We start from the raw sequence: 12,763 nt of genomic DNA on the forward strand, positions 1-12,763 counted from the left end.
TAAACTGGAACTGTGACAACTATAGTTTCACATGTGGACCTGTTGGACCTGACATCACAGAGTGTATATAGTTATACTAAACCTGAACTGTGACAACAATAGTTTCACATATCGAGGAATAAACTGATATGACAGAGTGTATATAGTTATACCAAACCTGAATTGTGACAACTATAGTTTCATATATCGACCTGTTGGACCTGACATGACAGAGTGTATATAGTTATACTAAACTTGAACTGTGAAAACTGTAGTTTCATATGTCGACCTGTTGGACCTGACATCACAGAGTGTATATAGTTATACTAAACCTGAACTGTGACAACAATAGTTTCACATATCGACCTGTTGGACCTTACATTACAGAGTGTATATAGTTATACTAAACATGAACTGTGACAAGTATAGTTTCACATATCGACCTCTTGGTCCTGAAATCACAGAGTGTATATAGTTATACTAAATATGTACTGTGACAACTATAGTTTCACATATCGACCTGTTGGACCTGACAATACAGAGTGAATATAGTTATACTAAACATGAACTGTGACAACTATAGTTTCAGATATCGACCTGTTGAACTTGAAATTATAGAGTGTATAATGTTATACTAAACCTGAACTGTGACAACTGTAGTTTCATATATCGACCTCAAGGTCCTGACATTACAGAGTGTATATAGTTATACTAAACATGAACTGTGACAACTATAGTTTCACATATCGACCTCTTGGTCCTGACATCACAGAGTGTATATAGTTATACTAAACATGAACTGTGACAACTATAGTTTCACATATCGACCTCTTGGTCCTGACATAACAGAGTGTATATAATTACACTAAACCTGAACCGTGACAACTAGTTTGATACATCGACATGAACTCTGATCGGTATGTTTTTACATGTTGACATACTGTGTTTAACATTACTCTGTATAGAGTTCAAACTCCACTGTACGCTAATCAGCAACTTATCTTACTCAGATATCTATGTAAAAGTAGATTATACTATGTTGAAGTGTGTCACATAAGCGATTTATCAGGCATTATGAGGCAAATTTACTTTAGTAGACAAAACTGTAGCAGAGTTTTTACGTCATGCCAGGTTTCACCTATCAAGGGTCTGATGCAGAAAGTAGTTTTTCTATAACTATGACTGTTTATGGGTTTTGTTGCTACCTAACCTCGTGTTTCATAGCAGTTATCACAATGTAAATTTCAATGTTAACGTGATAACAAACACGACATATCTTATCAATAGACCAAAGACTGTTTTAATACAGTCGTAAAGTTTAAAATATATAGGGATGAACTTCCTGACAATCGTGTAAAATGTCGACATTATTCAAGTGTCTGATTGGTATGCGACACATTGAGTTCTTATGTAAGAGTTACGGGAACTTGCAGTTTAAAGAAGTGATGGCAGAACTGGTCGCGTGAATTAGCTTGAGAACGTGTAAAGAAGCCGAATTAATTTAATGATCTTAGGTCGAGAGTGTAGATGAAAATATCCAGAAGCACACTTTCAAGAAGTGACTATGAAGGTTAAAAACGAAACCAAAACCACATTAGGATTGTGAATTTATTCACCCTGTTTTACTCTTGTTTGTTGTTGTACTTTGGAAAATAGTAGACAAGTTTACCCATTGTCCAAAAAGGACTCCAATATATATATATATATATGTTTTTCTTTCTTCTTGGCTGAATATCTAATGCACTGACACTGAAACCCATTTACGAACGTGAAGTAAAGTTTTGTCTTTGCATGTAAATGGACAAAAATTTTCTACAGGTGGCGCTGCGTTAGACCTTACAGGTGAACCTCAGTTTGCCATTAAGCACAAAACTAAACTTAGGGTTATCTGTGCTTTGCCCACCAGAACTATCGAAACTCGCTTTCTAGTGGTGTAAATTCACAGACACACCGCTGTGTCATTGGGTTTGGGTTGGTTTTGAATTTCGCGCAAAGCTACACGAGGGCTATCTGTTCCAGCCGTCCATAATTTAGCAGTGTAAGACTAGAGGGAAGGCAGCTAGTCATCACCACCTATCGCCAACTTTTGGGCTACTCTTTTACCAACGAATAGTGGGAATGACCGTAACATTATAACGCCCACACTGTTGAAGGGGCGAGAATGTTTGGTGTGACTGTGATTGGAGCCCAAGATCCTCGGATTACGAGTCGAGTGTCTTGACCATCTGGTTATCCTGGGCCCGTGTCACTGGGTGTGAGGGGCAAAGCAGGTGAACCTCAACTCTCATGTGCTTCTTATGTTTGATTTCGTATAAAGAGCCAGAAAAATCTTTCCTTTAAATGAAAATTTATTTTATAGCAAAATTTTGTACGACCTCATCGTTGTCACTGAAGACGTTGTGTAATAAATATACACACAGAAACACTTACACTTAATATTTGGAAATGTTTATTTCGTATATATGACAAAAACCTAATGAAGGAACATATTATTAAAACCAACAGTCAAGGTTTCTCAGTAGAAATATTGTTTCGCGGCTGTTCCTTCCCCTTTATCCTCTTACCACAAAACTTTACATTTGAATCGATTGCCTGATGTATGTGTTGTGTAGCAATGTTTTCAGTAAATCAAAATGACCTGGATTTCATTATTTACATTATCTGAGGACAACCTGCACGTGGTCATGAAGCATTTATTTGAAGTGAAGAAGAAAGCAACACAATGGACTATTTGTGTTCGGTCTGAAATGAAAGAAAACACCCTATGGTTGTTACAAAAAACACACCTGACTTCTGACAACTAACTACACGTTGACATATCGACCTGCTGGGCGCTGAGAGCCCTCGTGTAGCTTTGCGCGAAATTCAAAGCAAACCAAACTAATCGACCTGTTGCATCTGACATTAAACAGTGTATATAGTTATACTAAACAATGAGCTATCTGTGCTCTGCACGCCGTGAGTATTAAAACCTGGGTTATTGCGTTGTAAGAGTATTAAAACCTGGGTTATTGCGTTGTAAGTCCGCGGACATATCGCTGGTGAGCAAGTTTTGAAACATTATAAATCGCTATAATTTTGTAATTATTTTTGTAAATCTGGTCACTTTTGTTTCACGGCACTATTTACATCAGATTACTTTAATGTTAAATTTAAAGACTTGTTAGTGAAATATTATCGTGATTTGAAACCACAAAGTCCATACAACGAAAAAGATGTTTTCTCTCATAAATGTAATGTATATTAAATATTTACCAAAGACTATTGTAAAGAAAAAACGTCAACTCAATATCTTATATTTGTACAGATAACTATGAGACTTTCTTTTGCAAAATAATTAAAACAATATTTCACGCAGAGACCCCTGGCGGGTCAGCGATAAATTTAGACTTACAAATATCCAGTTTGCCGATTGTTTAGCTTTGCATTAAAACAACAAAAAATCTCAACTAGAGCGGCTGAGAATCTGGAAAGTCTGGATGTTTGAAATATTGGATACAAGAATGAATAATAGTTTTAAAATAACAACATTTGAAAGTTGAAAAGAAACTTGAAGAAAAATTAAAAGATTGTGTGAAAAATATTAAAGGGTGAAGAGTGAAATAAAACCAAAGAAAAACAACAATCGAAACATAACAATTATTAGAAGGTTTTACAAAACAATAACTAAAACATTACAATTATTAGAAGGTTTTATAAAACAATAACCAAAACATTACAATTATTAGAAGGTTTTATAAAACAATAACCAAAACATTACAATTATTAGAAGGTTTTATACAACAATAACCAAAACATTACAATTATTAGAAGGTTTTATAAAACAATAACTAAAACATTACAATTATTAGAAGGTTTTACAAAACAATAACCAAAACATTACAATTATTAGAAGGTATTATAAAACAATATCCAAAAGATACCCAACCACAAAAAAAAAAACACATTGCTTGAGTCTGAAAGGTATTCCTGACTTTCGTTTCGGAACATTCAACATCGTTTATATTTGGTTAAAACAATCAACATGGATTACTTTTGGTTGGAACAATCAACATGGTTTACTTACAATAAGTAACACCAACATTTTATAAATTAACCTTCTCAAAAGTTGATTTCTATATTTATTGATTCGTAACCTACAATCATACGTGAGTTCTGTTGTTCTGTTGTAGATTAGTTAACCACAATCATGGGTATGACCTATTGCTCTGTTGTAGGTTAGTTAACCACAATTATGGGTATGACCAGTTGCTCTGTCGTAGACTAGTTAACCATAATCATAGGTATGACCTGTTGTTCTGTTGTAGGTTAGTTAACCACAATCATGGGTATGACCTGTTGTTCTGTTGTAGACTAGTTAACCATAATCAGAAGTGTTACCTTTTGCTTTGTTTCAAGACTCATCTAGTAATGCAGGTCTTATCTGTTGCTGTGTTATAAACTTGTCAAATGATAAGATAGATGCAATCTGTTATTAGCACCTACATTTGTTACAGTTCTGTCAATGACAGAACTTTAAGTGATGTTTTTGCTTCACTTACATTTCTTTTCTAATTTTTCGTTCTTCCAAAAACTTCTGTTCACATTTTAAGCAACTGTGAACAAAAGTTTTTATAATCTAGCGGATCAGAACAAACAACCATTGAAGATAACGGACGATGACTGACAGAGATCTCTCAGATAAACGATATGTGAAAACTTCCCTCAAAGATCCCCCTCTCTTTATTTAAAAATTTTAAGAAATACTGGGAGAGAAATCAGTACAGACAAATATCTGATGTAGAAGAAGTTTCTGTGAAGGAGTGTTGGGACATACAAAATACATACAATATACATGATGTAGACTGAACTTATGAGTAACATTCACCATAAATAAAATATTTAGTTATTCAATCTGTAGAGTTTAAACATTAAAATTAAAAAAAGTAATACGTATCTGGAAAATAAACGTCAATTTCGTTAAATCAGTCAAGTAAAAGACATATTAATATTATATAGGTTTCTTTTTCGTTTTATTATAAAATATAAGTTCACTTTCGCAGAATTTCTTACTTTCCAGCGAGTTGATGACAACTTAAAGTTAGTTTAACGTTTTGTGAAGAACCTAGAGAAATGAATAATGAATTCAAAAATACAATAACAGTAACTTTACGATACAGAAAAGTTGTGATTTTAATAATTACAATGCCTCGGTCCATAGCACGGTGTTATCACAAAAACCAGGACTTGCCTGTTTGTAAACGTTTGTGTTATTACATTTGTTAGTGTTAGCTTGTTTGAGAAAGCTACATAACGGACTTGTAAAAAACTGATAATTTAATGGAATAAATCTATAATACTCACTTTGTTGAAAGCTTCTGCAGCAAATCCAGATTTACGGGCTCTGTTTTCTGCCATTTCTAAAGCAAATTTTTGTTGAAGTACAAAAGTTATAGAGGTCTGAATACAAAACGTTGGGGTTCCGATCAACGAATGGCGCGTTATGAAACCAAGAGATAAAGTACCCGAACGACGATGTAATATAAGTGATGACGTCAGAAGCTTAGTTTTACATTCCTTAAACCATGAATTAAGATAAATCCTAATTTAGAGTTTATTAAATGTGAATCTTCTAAAGCCATCTTGGTAAGTTTAAATATTTTCTGATCAAACCATCAAACGGAAGGAGGATATTGGGTGTGAATACTTGAAAGCTGTTTCTCAGTTTAAAATCCGCATTTCTTTTTATGTTATATTATCTTATAAATATTTATGTTTTACATTGTCTCTAATTCCGTCTGTTGGACTCGGCACTGCTAGGTGGTTATAGTGTTTCGGTTAATCACACTATTCGTTAGTAAAGAGTAACCCAAAAGTTGGCAGTGGGTGGTGAGGACAAGCTGACTTCCCTCTAGTGTTACATTGCTAAGTTAGGAACGGTTAGCGCAGATAGCCCTCGTGTAGTTTTACGCGAAATCTAAAACAAACACAATTCCATCTCTCAGGTTCAAAACAACATTTTTTAAATAAAAATTGAAACCGTAACGAACCAAACTTCCAAACAAAGATTGCGCTTTCCAGCTAAACGTTTTTTCTATTTGTTTCATAATTTTAGCGCATAGCTAAATTATTTTGTAGATTCATTAACCACGATCATAGGTGCAATCTATTCCTATGTTATAGACTTGTTAACTGATAACATAGATGTGATACGTTGCACTTTTATCTGTACAAGAAGTTTTCTATTGCGTCACTTTCATTCTTCTTTTTCCGCTCTACACAGCATTATGTAGCCATAGGAATTTTAAAGTCTGTACTTATTGAGTCTAGTCTACCAACCTGATATTTTAATCAAGTAAAAACAGTGTCACTTTAGTTGTTATTACAGAAAGAATAACAAGGCTTTTGAGTTCTACCTTCTGGTTTATAAAACTTATATTCAAGTAAAAAGAGTGTTACTTTTGAACTCTGCCCTTTGTTTTATAAAACCTGTATTCAAATGAAAACAATGTCACTTCAGTTTGTAGTTAAGAAAGAATAACAAGGCTTTTGAGTTTATAAAACCCATCCTCAGTTTTCTCCTGTTTTTGTTGGAACTTCCAAATTTATTTTATAATTGAAGAAAATGTAAATTAAAAAGTGAGAACTGATGTTTTGTATTTATTGAGTAATATATTCGTGGTTTGATTAATTAAGTTAAAACAGTTCGAAGTTTCAGTATACCTACTTCAAACTTAAGCCTTTTTCTAGCTTTCTTGTTGCGTGAAAGTTATCACTTAATTAAAGGTCCATTGTTTGTTAAAAGTCCAGCAGGTGTCACTAGTGTCTTAACTGCCATTGATAGAATTTCATTATAAGTGGTAAGATGACTTGGTATAGAGGTAATGAGAATAACAAAATTTGTGATTACTGTTACAGTGGGTTATCGTGACAGTTGAAAAAGGTGGAAATTACAGAATGTCATGACCATGAATGGTTATTACAGATTGTGAATAATGGTTACTACAGATTGTGGATAATGGTTACTACAGATTGTGGATAATGGTTATTATAGATTAGGGATAATGGTTATTATAGATTGTGGATAATGGTCATTACAGATTGTGGATAATGGTTATTATAGATTGTGGATAATGGTCATTACAGATTGTGGATAATGGTTATTATAGATTGTGGATAATGGTCATTACAGATTGTGGATAATGGTTATTATAGATTGTGGATAATGGTTATTATAGATTGTGGATAATGGTTATTATAGATTATGGATAATGGTTATTATAGATTGTGGATAATGGTCATTACAGATTGTGGATAATGGTTATTATAGATTGTGGATAATGGTTATTATAGATTGTGGATAATGGTCATTACAGATTGTGGATAATGGTTATTATAGATTGTGGATAATGGTTATTATAGATTGTGGATAATGGTTATTACAGATTGTGGATATTATAGATTGTGGATAATTTTGGAAACAGTAACTTAGATGTGATGCGTCTATTGGTTGTTATTATTTTTTCACTTTTAGGTTCCTACTTATTATTTCATACGTTACGTACTTGGCTACAGAATAAAGTTAACTTGAATAAGTAGTCTAACGCTACTTAAAAAAACCAAAACCCCTTAAATACCGATTAATATAACTAAACTCTATTAAAATTAAAAGCATAATTTTATAGGTCATAAATTCGTGTTTATATTATAAGTGAATAATAATATCATGATTAAGCTCTTAATTATTAATGTTAAAAATTATTAATTTAAAACAGGTTCTGATTGTGTATAAAATTAAGCAAACGAAAAGTTAACGAAATACAACTATAGTCGCGCCATCTAGAGACTTTATTGGAATATTCTGATGATTATTTTGAATATTTATTGTGCTCTCCTGAATGTTTTTTTTTTACAGAAAATGTTATCTGTGAGTAATTTTAAAATTAACACTTGCAGTTTAAAATTAATAAAAGAAATTAAGTAATTACCATGGATTTTGGTGCCATCTAGAATTTTACAAGGCAAATTTAACGATTATATGAAATATTTTAAGCTGCATTGTTAAATATGTTTTAAAATATTTTCACTTTGAGAGGGTTTTAAAATTGAGTCATATTGATTAAACTTAAGACATAAAACAATTAAAAGTTATTGTAAAATGTTAATTTTAGTCTTTACTTTAATGTTTACTTTTTACATTTTGTACTGTGTACTTTCTACGGATAAAAGTTCGAAGTGAATTTATATAACGACAATCGTATTCACCAAAATTGTTTATTACCACAACTGGAAAACATTTAACTATATTTTATCCATTCCCACGACACAATTAAAGTTAAATTGATCGACAGTATGATTTGGAATCCACATTCTGCAGGTGTAATTACGGAGATATTTATTCCAAAGTACTGATACATGTTGATAGAGGACGCACAAAACATTTTCACCGGCGAAGTTTATACATCTCTCACACTTTGGCTGTTAAAACCGTTCAGTTCATCGCAACTCTAAAGGCAGTGGAAAATAAGATACGTGTCTGCTTATTCAATGTATGCCTGTATTTATATGTCTGCCTTTCCAATGAATATTTTCAAGTATTTTTCTGCCTATTCAATTAATATCCCAGGTATTTGTCTGCCTATGTAATGGGTGTTTCTAGGTATTCGTCTGTTTTTATTTTCTTTTTTTTTATCAATTTCGTACAAAGCTGCGCTAGCCGTCCCTAATTTAGCAGTGTAAGACTAGAGGGAAGGCACCTAGTCATCACCACCCACCGTCAACTCTTGGGCTACTCTTTTACCAACGAATAGTAGGATTGACCGACACTTATAATGCCCCCACGGCTGAAGGGGCAAGCATGTTTGGTGAGACCAGGATTCGAACCTCGGATTACGAGTCGAACGCCTTAACACACTTGGCCATGCCGGGCCTGTATTTGCCTGTCTTTACAATGAATATTTTAGTATCTGCCAATATAAAGAATATTTCTGAGTTTTGACTGCCTTTCAAATGGATATTTTTAGATATTTATTTGTTTTTTTCAATGGATATGTTTAGGTATTTGTCTGACTATCGAATTAAATTCTTAGGTGTCTGTCTCTATCCAATGGTTATTTCTAGGTATTTGCCTGCATTTTCAATGGGCCTGGCATGGCCAAGCGCGTAAGGCGTGCGACTCGTAATCCGAGGGTCGCGAGTTCGCGCCCGCGTCGCGCTAAACATGCTCGCCCTCCCAGCCGTGGGGGTGTATAATGCAACGGTCAATCCCCACTATTCGTTGGTAAAAGAGTAGCGCAAGAGTTGGCGGTGGGTGGTGATGACTAGCTGCCTTCCTTCTAGTCTTACACTGCTAAATTAGGGACGGCTAGCACAGATAACTCTCGTGTAGCTTTGTGCGAAATTCCAAAACAAAGCCTTTTCAATGTGGTACTGGTTGGTGCCTATCCAACATACATTTCTGGGTATTTGCCTACCTTCCAAGTGTGTATCTCTAGAGATTTATGCGCCTAGGTAACAGATGTATAAATTTCTGTGAGAAAGATTGTGTATTATTCACAGAACTTTTCTGTGAGGATTACATATTTTCTTTATTGGTTATCAGACATTTCTACAAAAAGGCAGGAGCAAAAAATCCGCCAGAAAATTCAATCCATATCTTGTACTTTTTTTCACGTATTTCTTAGTTATCAAGTATGTCACCAGATGGCGCTAAATTCATAGATTCTTTGTCTTTCATGTGTGCATGTTTTCTTAGGGCAAAGCCACATCAGACTATCTGTTGAGTTCACCGAGGAGAGTCGAATCCCTGATTTTAAACGTTGTAAATCCATAGACTTATCTCTGTAACAGTGGGGGGATCCGCACTTCTGGTGCGAAGAAAAAAAATAAATAGTTCGATCAAAATTTGTGATTTTATATCTTATGTATTTCTTTGTGTTTTATTCGGAAATACTATCCGATCTTCATCATAATGCTGTAAAGAAAATTATACAGAGTAAGCATTGTTTATTCACACACAAAAAAACAGATATTATTATAAAGATGTGGTTTTTAACATGTAGTTCAGCGGTTAGTTTAAGGGCTTATTGCACCGTAAATCGGGTTGTGATGGGCATCGTACAGATAGCCCATTTAGCAGCTTTGTTTTCAATAACACACCAGCGAAAAGGCGTTTCCTTAAAAACAGATAATTTTCAGTATTTATATTAAAACGTAATCAAAGATACAAAAGCTTTATATCTTATAAATATACTTTATACATACTCTTACGTGAATTGTATTTTTAATAGTATAAAAATAGATATTAAAATTAATTATTAACATTAAAAATAATTTTACCAACTATTTTTACTTCACGTGTATTTTTACCACAAAAAGGTTTGAATCTTTTGAAAAGAGTCTTTATAATTTTATAGCAATGTACCAAACCACAAACAAACCTTTTTTGGACAAATTGAAATGCCCCCTGTATTATTTCTAGGTATTTTGTCAGGTTTGTGTGGGCTTACTACCACATTGGGCCCGGCATGGCCAGGTGGGTTAAGGCGTGCGACTCGTAATCTGAGGGTCGAGGGTTCGCATCCTCGTCGCACCAAACATGCTCACCCTTTCAGCCGTGGGGGCGTTATAATGTAACGGTCAATCCCACTATTCGTTGGTAAAAGAGTAGCCCAAGAGTTGGCGGTGGGTGGTGATGACTAGTTGCCTTCCCTCTAGTCTTACACTGCAAAATTAGGGACGGCTATTGCTACTTTTTTTCTTGTAAAGTTTATAATTTCTAACTAGATAACTCGAGAAATATTTCGTTACTCGAAGGCTATAACAAATACTATTCAGTAGTAGGTGGTAAGTCTTACCTAAAACTATTACATAATAAATAGTGATGATACCAAAGTTTGACAGCTGTGAATGTCCTTCAGTGTATTTGAAAATTAGGTCGTGACCTGGTGGCACGTTTAGTAAACACAGTGACATAACAGTAAGTTTACAGGTTGAAAACACCTGAAGCTCCTAATCTTAGATATTCGTACAAATTCATTATAAACGAGGAATAGAACATTATTAATACAATATTTTGTTAATAGTTTAAATACTTCTTGGGAATTATTACGCGGGAATTATCTCAGTATTAAAATACTTGTAAGACTAAAAACTGATGTATTTGCTTTTTCTTATTAAGCGCAAGGCTGCACAGTGTACTATCTTTTTGTGCCCACCAAAAATATTTAAATTCAGTTTTCAGCTGACCTACTGGAGCTGAACTGTGGTTCTGTACTTGATTTAGCTCGTCGTTTTTGTTACAGACAGTTACCACGTTCTTAAAGAAGACGGTATGGCCAGGTGGGTTGAGGCGTTCGACTTGTAATCTGAGGGTCGCGAGTCGAATCCCTGACACACCAAACATGCTCGCCCTTTCAGCCGTGGGGGCATTATATATATATGACGGTCAATCTCACTATTCGTTGGTAAAAGAGTAGCCCAAGAGTTGGCGATGGGTGGTGATGACCAGCTGCCTTTCTTCTAGTCTTACACTGTTAAATTAAGGACGGCTAGCTACAGATAGCCCTCATGTGGCTTTGCGAGAATTCAAAACAAACAAACCTCAAAGAAGATGTTTGTGTTTGTTTATTTGGCGTCTTTACAAAGCAACTTATCCGGCTAGTTAATCTCAGCATATTTACCTAGGTTATCGGAAGGTGTTCTATTTAGGTTTGTGTGGGTTGCTAGTAACGCGGTAGATGTTCTACTCAGATGTAGGTAGGTTGTCAGTATCGCGATAACACTGTTGTTTCTTTATTTTCTATTTTAATTTTGCTCAAAGCTACACGAGGGCTATATTCGCTAGCCGTCCCTAATTTAGCAGTGTAAGATTAGAGGAACGCAGCTAGTCATCACCACCCACCGTTAACGCTTGGGCTACTATTTTACCAATGAATTATGGGACTGACCGAACCGTAACATTATAACATCTCAATAGCTGAAAGGAAGAGAATGTTTGGTATGACGGGGGTTCAAACCCGCCACAATCAGATTACAAGTTGAACGCCCTAATCATCTGGACATGTCGGGTCCGATAACACAGATCTAAATATGCTACTGATTCTCATACTTGTAATGCGTTCTTGTTTCTATATATTTTATAAGTATCTCTTTCTCTACGTCTAACATCACCATCGTGTTAAAAGCTCTCTTTAGGGAAAAAAATTAAATTATCATTTGTAGTTGAGCACAAAGCTACATAGTTGATTATATGTGCTTTTGCCAATGGGTATCGAAACGTGGTTTCTAGGAGTAAAGCTTGCAGATGTACCACTGTGTTAATGTGGGGGTGGGGATATAAAAACATTTAAATTACAGCTTAATCCATGAGTGTTCTAGGAAGACATAACAAGTCTAAGAAGTTATCAAAGTATAGAGAGTATCATAAAGTGGCCCTAGTCTTACGTATAACTATTTTAACATCAGGAGACCGAACATAATGGTGATTGGTATTTGTAACTCCTGAGGAATGAAAATTACTGACCTGTGGAACTATTTCTCTCTGCGGCCTGTTAACGTTAAAAGCTCACGGTGATACATGGGCTTGTCTCGAAATAAAGGTGTAAACTGTGATTTAATTTTTTTGGTGGATCTGTAGTTGAAAAGAATGTTTTATTTCATAATGAGGACAGTCGTCCTTTGAGACATCAAACATCCTTGTAAATGGTATTTAAAACACTGTCTCTTAATATATACTGATAAATAGAGTTCTGAACACTGACTGAAAGATACTGTCTGATAATAAGTTCCTGAGACACAGTTTTGG

General features: G+C 34.5%; 2 protein-coding genes across 9 annotated transcripts in view; both read right to left on the reverse strand.

Annotated features, from left to right (window-relative positions):
- Positions 1 to 5,475, reverse strand: part of LOC143251204 (transgelin-2-like) — a 32,830-nt gene extending 27,355 nt beyond the window's left edge. Inside the window, exon 1 of the mRNA XM_076502626.1 lies at positions 5,323 to 5,475. Within this exon, the coding sequence (XP_076358741.1) occupies positions 5,323 to 5,376 (54 nt within the window). The 5' untranslated portion in view covers positions 5,377 to 5,475. The remainder of the gene's footprint in view (positions 1 to 5,322) is intronic.
- LOC143251207 (uncharacterized) overlaps positions 1 to 12,763 on the reverse strand; it is a 456,539-nt gene that overhangs the window by 144,371 nt on the left and 299,405 nt on the right. The gene's annotated exons all lie outside the window — the stretch shown is intronic.

This window comes from Tachypleus tridentatus, chromosome 5, assembly GCF_004210375.1.
Source record: "Tachypleus tridentatus isolate NWPU-2018 chromosome 5, ASM421037v1, whole genome shotgun sequence".
Taxonomy (NCBI): Eukaryota; Metazoa; Arthropoda; class Merostomata; order Xiphosura; family Limulidae; genus Tachypleus; species Tachypleus tridentatus.